General features: G+C 44.8%; 1 protein-coding gene across 11 annotated transcripts in view; it reads right to left on the reverse strand.

Annotated features, from left to right (window-relative positions):
• Positions 1-7,053, reverse strand: part of MAPKBP1 (mitogen-activated protein kinase binding protein 1) — a 119,496-nt gene extending 112,443 nt beyond the window's left edge. For 6 of the 11 annotated variants that reach the window (XM_083449686.1, XM_083449692.1, XM_083449693.1 and 3 more), the window contains exons 1-2: positions 6,417-7,053; positions 5,075-5,438 (exon numbers count right to left, since the gene is read on the reverse strand). In XM_083449686.1, coding sequence (XP_083305812.1) covers positions 5,075-5,191 — 117 coding nt within the window. In that variant the 5' untranslated portion in view covers positions 5,192-5,438; positions 6,417-7,053. The remainder of the gene's footprint in view (positions 1-5,074; positions 5,439-6,416) is intronic. The other 5 variants (XM_083449687.1, XM_083449690.1, XM_083449688.1 and 2 more) reach the window with 3 other exon arrangements.
• Positions 7,054-11,726: the final 4,673 nt, after the last annotated feature.

Genomic DNA, 11,726 nt, shown 5'->3' on the forward strand with positions numbered 1-11,726 from the left:
TCTCTAAACAAGCCGCAGCGCTTGGACACCAGGAGATGAAACACACACAAACTCAGTTAGCAGGTCGAAAACTGAGTAAATCAAGATCAATCAAGCCTGAAGGGCATCCTTCAGGCCTGAAAGTAACATTCTTGATCTTTGAAAGCTGACTTAGCCAGTACACTAATTCAGATAGTCACTGGCACCCAGTCACAATCTGCTCAAAGCTGCCCCGTTTTACTGAACTAAGACAATCTGAGAAGTTATTGTGATTAAAGAGAAGACCTTTTTTCAATTGATTTGCCAGACCAGGACACAGTCTGGACCTTTGTTAGCAGGAGATTAAGACAAATTTGTGGAGAATAAGCCAATCAATGGCTGCTAGTCATGATGACTGTATACTACCTACATGATCAGAGGCAATGTGCCTCTGAAGATTGGTAACAGCAGCAGGAGAGGGCTATTACCTTTATATTACTTACCACGTAGGGTTTTTTTCTGACAATAAGGAAGGATATACATTTTATTAAATAAAGTGGTATTAAATACTAGTTTTGCTCCAAGTAGACTCACTGACATTAATGGGCATGACTAACTTAGGCTCATTAATTTCATTAGGTCTATTCAAGTAGGGCTAGTACAACCCTAAATAAATAAATGAATAAATGCCCTTAGCCACTGTTGAAACAAGATGCTGGCTTAGATAGAAGAAGAAGAAGAGTTTGGATTTGATATCCCGCCTTTCACTCCTATTAAGGAGTCTCAAAGTGGCTAACATTCTCCTTTCCCTTCCTCCCCCACAACAAACACTCTGTGAGGTGAGTGGGGCTGAGAGACTTCAGAGAAGTGTGACTGGCCCAAGGTCACCCAGCAGCTGCATGTGGAGGAGCTTTGGCTCTTATTTCCCACAAAAGAGTTGGGGAACTTGTGGCTCTCCAGATGTTCCTGGACTACAACTACAACATTGGTCACACCAGCTGGAGCAGGCAGGAGTTGGAGTCCAGCAACATCTGGAGGAGCAGATGTTCCTCTGGGTCTAATTGCCTCCACCACTGGCTGAAGCAAGTGAGATGTCTCTTTTGCCCTCAGCAGGCTATGGAGAAGGACAAACAGCAAGACCCAGGAAGCAGCAGTTCAGGAGTGGTAACTTCACTATGTCGAATCAGTTCTGTTCAAGCCAAGATATCCAACTTGGGACCTTGCAACTCTCCTTTTCAAATGGTTTTCATGTTTGCCCAGCTGACAGCATCCGCAGCGTTAACCAATATGCAAGAAAAGGCAGTGTGTTAAGGAAAATCACTTGAATTATCAGGCATGCTGAGGATCCTGTTTCATGAACTGATAATCTCTTAACATTACTGTTCTTCAAGGAAGTAAACCAGGCTGTAAAAAACATAAAATGCCGCATATTTTTAAAAAACTAGGATATTGGGGAGAAATGTCCTTACATCTGTTTTACTACGTGTACACAGTTGTGTTTATTATTTGTTATGTAATTATCATCTCTTTTTGTTTGGAGGAGCAGTCAATACCTCAGCCTTTTCCTGTAGTCTGAAGTATAGCCAAGACACAAGTTTTCCACCTCAGTGAGAATTAGGCTTTTCAAACAGCAGTTTTCCAGGTGGAACCAATAGCAATGATTAATATACCTGTTACTCCCACTGAAATATGACACTGCGCTTCAGAGAGGCAAAACTGGAAGGAATTCCAAGGTTACATTTGTACAAGATGGTCCTCTCCCATCACCTTCCTCGAGCAAATCATTTTCACAAAGTAGAGGTTACAGATTGCCAGCATTTGCCCATTATTCTACAGGATTCAGCTGTGGGACTGGGATTCTGTAGTAATCAGTTACCAAATAGCAATTTACAATAGTGCACCTAAAGGTAAAAAGGTATCCCTGGATGGTTCAGTCCAGTCAAAGGGGACTATGGGGTGCAGTGCTCATCTCACTTCAGGTCGAGGGAGCCGGCATTTGTCCACAGACAGCTTTCCAGGTCATGTGGCCACCATGAATAAACAGATTCTGGCACAATGGGAAACTGTGACAGAAGCCAGAGTGCACAGAAACACCGTTTACCTTCCCGCCACAGTGGTACCTATTTATCTACTTGCATTGGTATGCTTTTGAAATGCTAGGCTGGCAGACGTTGGGACAGAGCAATGGGAGCTCACCCCATTGTGCACATTTGAACCACCAACCTTCTGATCGGCAAGCCCGAGAGGCTCAGTGGTTTAGACCACAGCGCCACCCCCTTCCCTAATAGTGCACCTATCACAACTTGGTTGCACTGTCCAGCCAGCTAGTGAGGAGAATGTTACCACACTTTTGCACTTAGACATCTGGGAAGCAGGGGACAGGTAAAATTTACTATTGCAATAAGTCATGGGAGCAGCAACAGCAAAGGGCGGGATATACATTTCTAAATGCCTTTCTCATCATTTGACGTGGCCATTCAAGACGTTTCCCACGCTCCTCTTGTTAAATTACGTCTTGATAAAACAGGAGGCATTCGTCCCATAAAATCTGAGTATCCTAACCTCTTCTTTTTTTAGAAAGAGCACATTTTTTACCATCATGGTTACAGAGATAAGAGGTGGCCAGGACTCTAGCAACCGGGGGACGCTATATTTCATAGCTTTCCTCATTTTGTCCCATCTACAAGATAGCTCCATTCCTATGGTATCCCATCATACCTGTCTTTTACAATAATCACAGGTGGTATGTGTTGCTCAGAAGGGACTATGTGGAGGGGGGGATCAATTCACAGCCCTCATGTGCTGTGTGCTTCTGTATACAATTAACTTTTACATCTTGTTGCTAGCCCATCTCAAGTTCTCATCATTATTTATTATTATTATTATTTGAATTTCTATACCGCCCTATACCCAGATGTCTCAGGGAGGTTCACAGAACAATAATCAAAACTGATAGCATTGCAAATACCACTTCTAATCATGCATTCAATAAATCAAGCAAACAAAATGAGTTTGCATAGGCAATTTGCATGCATTTCTTGGTTTCCTTCACAGGGAGGAGAACCGTAAACTAACTTCAGATGCATCCACATCTCACAGACAACTGCAGGGTAAGAAAGAAAGAGCCAAGAAGTTACCGCACTTCCACATAATCAGGAAAAAAAGGAAGAAGAAGAGAACAAACAGATGGTTTCCCCTTAAGGACCAGGGAACTCCCATTAGCAAAAACAGTAACACTAATACAGTATATTAGAAAGGTGTATGCCTCACTAAAGAGCGTTTTCGAAACCCTGCATGTCTTGAAAGCACATGGGCACAGTAAGCAGAGTCTGGATACTTTTAAATTTTGCAAAACTGGATTTTGATGACTGTAGGTGTTTCCAGGCTGTTTTTTTGAGGATGGAATTTAATCGCATTCCAGCAAATTCAGGTGGCACAATGAAAATGGACCTATGCAACATACCCACTTCCAAAACAAATAAAAGCAAGCCATACCTTTTGCGATAAGGAAAGTGACAAGATAATGCACTGGAAAGTGTGGGACAGCAGTTGATTATGTAACATCACATCAACCTCCCCACAAACAAATCAGAATGATTGTTCAAAAAACAGATTGTCTGGAAGCTACTTTCAGTTGAAATCCTATATGCTTATCTTTTGAGCAGACATGCAGAAGATTGTACTGTGGAGTTTACACCTCTTGAGTAGGGAGAAGGGCTTGAAGAATGGATTTTTTGCACCAAGTAGACCAAAGGTCAGTTGGCTACAAAAGGAGGCCCTTCCACAAAACGTTGAGAAATAAACCCCATTTATGTATATGGAGCAGGGGGTGGGAAAGCAAGCCTTATCATGAGATCACTATTCAAGTAACGACATTGGAAGAGGAAACGTAGCTTTCATAACAATTTTAAGCTGTACCTCTGAAATAAGAGTATGCTTATTTCAGCTTTCATTTTATATTCTCCCATGGGTACTGGGAAAGCTTCTTATAATACAGCAACAAACCCATGCACAAATCCACCTATTGGGATTTATTATTCTGAGAAAACATGCAGAGTGTCAGCTGCAAAATTATTAAATACAGAAAGTACCTTACATGACATGCCAAAAACTGTCCAAGAAGTACAAGGTGCTTTAAGCAAGCATTCATCACTAATTAGTTATAATTAGGAGCAATTACATTCATTTTACAGATGGGAAAACTGAGGCACTGTCTCGTGTGCACGTTTTTCCTTAATGCAATACAATTAGTCAATGACAAAGCACCCAGGAATTTGGGATCCCAGCCCCCAGTTTTAATTATTATTCACTATGTGGCCAAGCTGGTTGTTCCTATTTTACTGTCCACACAAATTAAAACAAGCTTATCCTCTGAAGGAGAACAGAGTCCACGGCTCTTTCTGCCCTACATTAATCTCAGGACAGCAAACTGAAGAATGTGCCATAAAACCTTTGCTAGAAAGAGCAAGTAGGAAAGAGAGAGAGAGAGAGAGAGCACACGTACCACTATGGCAGCTATATCTCAAGGATGCACTGCCTTAACACAGGCTTAGTTCCTTGACACTTTTAATCCTGTTCATTAAACTTAATCAGTCATGTGTCAAGTAACACCATAAGCTTCAATAACAAAGGCTACATCTCTATACTTGAAAAACATTAGGGTAGCATACACACTTGTTGCTTTTGAGAGGTGCCCCCAAAAGGCATAAGAAAGGTTTGTTTTAACCAAACAATCATTTGTTCCACACTTCCTTGTGTGAGAAGAGCCAAAGGTGTTACATCCTCTCTTCCCTTCCAATTGCCTGGGGGCCTTACAACACCGATCCATGTGCAGCACATCCTGAAGTGCCTTCATCGCCTTGCAATACCTATCCATGTGCAGCACATCATAAAGTACCTTCTTGCACATACAGCTTGGGAAAGCAACCTTTAGGCACACCCAGACAAAGACCATCATTGTCTTGCTGGCTGTGCTATGCACAGGTCAGGAAGACAGGCGAAACCACCACTATTCCATTATATTTAAGGGTCACCCTATATGACATCTCCCAACACAACCGAGCATTTAGCCAAAGGTGAGGCTTTCAGGAGGATGCAAAACAGTTTGAACGCTCACCTTCGTACTGATGTCTTCCCGCTTGCTCCCTGGCTTGCTCCTTCGCAGCTTGATAGAAGGAGATCGAAGCAAGTTCTTGATGCGGCTTGTTATTGTGGAGCCTTCAACCGACATCATAGCCTTCGTGGGGAGGTAGCCCTGCCCCCCTTCTCAAGCACTTTCCTCCTCCACCACCCAGTCAGGGGTTAACACGCCAGAGGAGTTAAGGGGGCCATTTCTGTCCAGAGACTCCGGATTGCGGGCACTCCCCTTTTTCACTTCATCATAAGGCTCCCGCTTCAGGGCACAATTGCTGAAAGCTTTTGTATTACTACTATTCCAGATACTTCCTTTGTCAGTTCAAAAGACTCAGATCAATATGGACCTTTGGGGGAAGAAAAGAGGGGAAGAGACAGCAAAGCTAACATAAGCCAGTAACACATCTTCAAGTGCATCTCGGCTTTTTCTAATAGAGGCTGAATGGCAGAAGCCATGCATCAAAGGTCACTGAATTTCATCAGGATTTGTGGAAAATCCTTTCCCCACCAGCATCGCCATATGTAAGGAAGCACACTTTAAAGAGCCAGACGGCTTTGAAAGGGGTGGGGGAGACCACTGTAATAACCAGTTCACTACAGATGTCAGGATTTAAAGTTAGAGCATGGACCCAGTCCACCCCCCCGCCCCACCCCCAAAGCAATCTTAATAGTTAGACCCCCACAACTGAAGCAGTCCTTGAAGAGATCCGTGCAAGGAAATAGCTTAGCAGGATCAGGACCACATCTCCAAGAGAGGCTCTTTCTCTCCCCGCCCCCTTGCACTACCCGTTGTTGCAGTATTCACGATTTTAAAATAATGTTGAGGAATGGGCATCAGATGCTGCATATGCATTGGGCAAATGCGAAACTTGCTGCCATTAGATCCAAACGTTTTTAGCCTAGATTTTAAATATAACTGATATCTTCCAAGTCTAAAATAGCCGACTGTTTCGAACACCCCCGCCCCCTTACTTATCAAGAAGAAAATCTCGACCAGCCAAGATTGTCAGGCCCAAAAAACCTTCCGCACCTCAGGTTGATGACAACCTCGGGACGGGGAGGCTAATGTAACCAGATTTTTCGGCAGAAGTTTGCGGTAATTTTGTTCCTCCCCACCTTCCTGCCCGCAAATGCGCGAAGACGAAAAATACCCGACCATCGCATAAAGCCTTTCCCAGCGCATTCTGAACCACCGTTATTCAGGGGGCAAATTCAAACCTTCAGGACGATTTTTTTCTTCTTAACAATAAGCCAACGACACAAACGGTTTTGTGTGGGTTGTTTTTTTTTTAAAGAAAACCACTACATGGCTCAACCTTTGTTACCTTGGCGAAGAGGCAGCGGCGCTTTGCGGAGCAACGAGAACGAGAGGAGATTAAATGGGATTTCTCTGCCCGCTGCCCGTCCATGCAGCCGATTTTTCCTTTTTAGAAAAAGCCACGGTGGGATTTAAAACGCACGCGAAGCGCCCTCCTCCTCCCCTGAACTCCTTCTCTCGCCTCTCGCTTCGCAGGGATCCAGACCGCACGCAGGCGGGGGAGCGGGAGGCAGCCAGCGGATTCAAAAACTACGAGGAAGGTCGGGAGTTCCTCTTGCAGATTTTTATTTTAAAGGGGGGAGGGAGGAAAAAAATTGCTAGCGGGGAGGAGAGACTGGGAAAGGGGGCCGGGCTCTGCCCTGCTCAGCTTCCCCACCGCCTGCTAGTTGACAGCCGAGAGGCTGGAAGTGGCCGGGGCGCCCGTGCAGGGGAGGCTGCCAGGCTCTTCCTCAGCCGGACCCTCCCAGAGGGCTGCCTGCCGTGTCACGGCTCTCCTCCTCCTCCTCCTCGCTCAGCTGTCTCCTCTCGCCAGGTTCCGGGCTGGCCACCGCTCTTCTCGCTTCCACGCTCCAGCCCCTCCGCCCGCTGCGCTTGTTGTATCCCTTCTGGCGCAGGACTCACGCTGACAGATCCCAGCCAGCCAGATTCCGCGGCGGCGGCGGCGACGGTGGCCTAGGCAGGCCAAACCGCGAAACGGAAAAGGAGGACGGATGAGAGGAGAACCTCGAGACCGGGTGAAGGAGGGATTAAGGATTCGACCTCAGCGCCCCTGTAGGGAGGAGGAGGCGGCGGCGGCGGCTACCTTCCTTTCCAACAGAGGCAGACCGACCTTGCTTCACCCTCCCCGCCAAGTCACCTCTTCGCAGGCAAAAAAGGAGCCGGTTTGGCCAAGCCCGACCCAGCCCTGGCTCCTCTGCCAGCTTCCTTCGCAAGCGGGCACGTTTTAACTTGCCCCGGGGGCTAAACCGGAGGCGCTCTTAGTGGGTTACTAAAGAGCACGCCGTTAAATCGGGTGGCTAACTCTTTTCCACGCCCCCCCCCAGCAGCAGGACCCCTGTGCCTTTAACAGCTGCTTGGAATGCAGAAGGGGAACCGTTTCCATTACCCAAGGGAAGAAGAGGTCATGTCTTCCCAGGCAGAACTGCTTACACCTATAGCATTGCCATTAGCTAGTCTAAACCAGGCTTCCTCAACCTCGGCCCTCCAGATGTTTTGAGACTATAATTCCCATCATCCCTGACCACTGGTCCTGCTAGCTAGGGATCATGGGAGTTGTAGGCCAAAAACATCTGGAGGGCCGAGGTTGAGGAAGCCTGGTGTAAACTCTCAGGGGCCTTTTTTCCAAGCTTGCCTGTCTCCTGGCTGGATTTTCCATTGGTATTGTTATTTTATTATTTATTAAATTTATATACTGCCCTACTTCCTAAAATCTCATGGCGGTTCACAAGATAAAAATGCAGGACAGAATGCAGGCATTTCCACTTTTATCTATTTACACCATTTTTGTAGCATCCCTTCAATCAAGACCTAGTTCCCCTGAATTTCAGATTTTTTTTTAATGTCGCTCCAGTGTGTTCTCATGCATAATAAATGCAAAATTAGTAGTGATCATGACTCTAGAGAGAACGATTCCCTATGTTGTGTGAACTGCCCATTTTTTGCAGTAATAAATATGATACCTGGAATTATATCTGATATTAGTCTGCATCCTTTCAAAAATGCACACAGTCAGATCCGATTAAAGTTTGCTTGAGAACATCCCATACTGTTCAGTAGGATTTACTTCCTGAAGAAAGCCCATGAACATGAAGGAATCCCTGTATAGTCTCACACTGCAAGTGCCTGCACTGGTTTCCATATTCTAACACAGGGTAAACCTTACAGCAGTAAGGCTGCTGTAAACACTTACCTGGGAGTAAGCAACACTGAACACAGTGGGGCTTAGTTTCAAGTAAACATTTAGGAATTGTGCTGCAGAGGGAAGTTTCACTCAAAATTCTGTAATCTGGGCTACCACTTTGTTCCAAAATTTAACAAAATTATGCCAACAGTTTTTAGCAGATACAGTGCTTGCCGTTTTTCTGTGTGTGCCCCTTCTTTCACTGTTTTGTGCTTCAGAACTTTGGTGAACATTTTAATATATGCAATATACTTTGTTTGTTTCTGAGCCCAATTAAAAGAGGTTGGGTTGGCGAAAAGGTGGGATGGCACCATTTATTTGGCATTTAATTAAATAGTCTGTTTATGGATTCGTTCCTTTTCCTTCCCTCTCACCTCTTGTGCTAGGTTTGGCTCTTAATTCCTGGCTCATTATCTGATCCTAGCTGCTATCCTTGTTTGTCTACTGCCATTAAGCCAGACTTCCCTGGTTCACACACAGTGGGGAACTCTGGCTTAATACAATGCAGTCCTGTTTCCATAAAACATTGTTTATGATACTAAGAAAGTTTTTTGAACCTAGATTATAGGTTCAATGCAATTTCACATTTTCAAAATACAGACATTGATTCATCACCTCTATACTCCTGTTTCTGAGTAGCAATGACTTCCAGGGAAATATTATACATTCCAGGTAGATGGCCATTCAGACTGGTTAAGGTGACTCTTCTGTAGCTAATTGCCCATTAGTCAACTTGAAAGGGTCAGCCCTGTCATTAGGCATAGAACAGCAAACTGCTTATATTATAATTTGTATTTTTAGTGTCCAGGTATGAGAGAGGCACATGTTGTAATTTTCTGCTTCAGGTGCAGAAAAAACTTGACTAACCTTAGGTACTGCACACCTTGACTTGGAGCATTATTTGCTGCTCTATGTCAGACAGCAAATGTTTTGTTTTGGCTTTGAACTTTGACTATATCCATAACCCACCAGACTCAGATTGCAACCTTATTTTGGTTCGCCAGAAGCGGCTTAGTCATGCTGGCCACATGACCCAGAAGCTGTACACTGGCTCCCTCAGCCAGTAAAGCGAGATGAGCGCCACAACCCCAGAGTCGTCCGCGACTGGACCTAACGGTCAGGGGTCCCTTTACCTTTACCTGCAAACAATATGCACTGAAATCTGCAATACATATTTCTGAATAGACCCTTTACTGTTTAAACCTATTGCTGTATAGACTGGGCCTGTTAGTTTGGCTTCTGATTTTTGTCGAGGATCAGGTTGCCTCTTTTATCTTTTAATTGCTACTCCCAAAGGATGGGTGGGAAGAGAGGGCAATGACTCATCCCCCTATTTCTAACTAGCTGGGTTGGGTCCTTGGATAAGGGAACATGCACCTGGAAGCCCAGGGGGAGAAACAGTTGTAATTCCCAAGTGAGGCCTGGGGCTGAAAAGCTTCACAAAGGATGGGAACATACTGATCCACACCTTTGTAATCAACGGAATCTGTTCGTTTGTTTGTGATGGGGGTGCAGGCTGGTTTGTTCGTTTTAATGCTTTAGGCCAAGGTCTGACAAAGGTTCTAATCCCAGCGCTGGTTTTTTTTGGAAGAAGGTTCCACTGAACTTGGCGAGGCTTCCTTCTGAGTAAACATGGTGGGTGTGGGTATGGGAGAGAGAGAAAGAGCAGTTAGAAAGTGCAGTGCTTGCCACACTCCCTGAAAGGTTATCACTAAAAAGTCCCTGGGAGTGCAGTATGTTATGATGCACCAACACCTCATAGGAGAAGAAAATGGCTGCCCCTATGTGCTTTGGCACCAGAGGCCCAGGTGTCCACAGTAGCTAGGAATACCTTTTACTGACTGGCTGCTATTACAGCTGTGGCTTTCCCTTAGACTGGGATGGCTTAGCCACAGGAGTCCAGGCTTTGGTAATTTTAATATTGGATTGCAGCAATGTACTCTATTTTGGCCTTTCCTTATGGTTGGTCCAGAAACTAAATAAAAAAAGATAAATGAAGAGAAAGTACACACATGTCCCACTTTTCAAATGCTTGCTCTACATTCATTCATTCCTTCATTCATTCATTCATCTGAATACAAGGAATTAGTACCCAAATCTCACTATACACACCACAGATTCAGATATCCTAATAGCCAGAGTTTGCCTGCTTCCTTATTTGCTTGTGCTTTCCTGGTAGGTGGCAGCCATTTGGGGGCAGAAACCAGGGAGAGAAGGAGATTGAACAAATCAGTTTTTCCTTTCTCTCTTTTGTTGGTTGGCTGTAGCCATGTCAGGAAGCACTAGAGAGAGGAGAGATTGGACCACTTGCAGATTTAAAATGTTCCCATGGGACATAATCGAAATTGTCAGCTCGTGATACAAAACTCTCAGCTACCAAACAATTTCATGGGAACCCACGGTGTTCAGAAATGAGGACCTGCATGTACGGTACTTCTTTGCACAGCGCCGAGTTAAACTGTGGAACTTGCTCCCAAGGTAGTCATAGCTGCCAATTTATTATGGCTTTGGAAGAGGATTAACAAATAAATTCATGGAGGAGGCACGGTTGGAGACAGCAGCTGAATACCAGTAGCTGGAAACTACAGGAGGGGAGAGTGTTCCTGTGCTTGAATTGTGATGGCGGGTTTTCCAGAGGCATCTGGCTGGCTTCTGTGGGAACGGGATGCCGGAGTGGGTGGACCATTGCCCTGATCCACCATGCTCTTTTTGTCACTACAGAATGTTGCAGCACAGTTCCTTACAGGAATGAAATATTACACCTCTGCCCAAAGATCTGGCTGCCAATTTCATTACCGAGCCAAATTCAACGTGATACAATTTAGCGTAGTATAGTATTGTTTTATTTATTCGATTTCTGCCCCACCCCTTATATCAAAGGAGCCTAGGGTGGCAAACATAACAATACTAATACAATTTAAACTTCTTTTACAAACAGTTTAAACCTCTTGGGGCTCCAACTCCTATCACCCCCACTTTAGGCAATGGTCAGGGGTTATAGGAGCTGTAATCCAACATCTGGGCACTCAGGTTTGAAGAGCACTTTGCTATGACATGCAGCCGCACGAAAATTGTGGAATGGGTGAGCCACACCTACAGATAAGCCCAAGCCAGGCACTTGGAAAACATCTCATACTATTATGTAGACCGTCTGGTTGAACCCCTTGAGCCAAAATTCCTATATATGCAACTATCCCTTAAAACACTCCCTAGTGTATTTTGCTAGACCTCTTATAAATTCTTTTGTACACGCACACAGCAAAACGCATGGCACCTTGTTGTGACGAAAAGCTGTAATTTTATTTTTTAAAAGCTAAACCAGCATCCACCCGCTGAAGTATTCCTGTGAATGCTGTCACGCTGGCTACACTTCATTAAATGGACACACTGCAGAAATTCACACTTCAGCCTGTGAGT

Source organism: Podarcis tiliguerta (genome assembly GCF_965153285.1).
Source record: "Podarcis tiliguerta genome assembly, chromosome: 1".
NCBI lineage: Eukaryota > Metazoa > Chordata > Lepidosauria > Squamata > Lacertidae > Podarcis > Podarcis tiliguerta.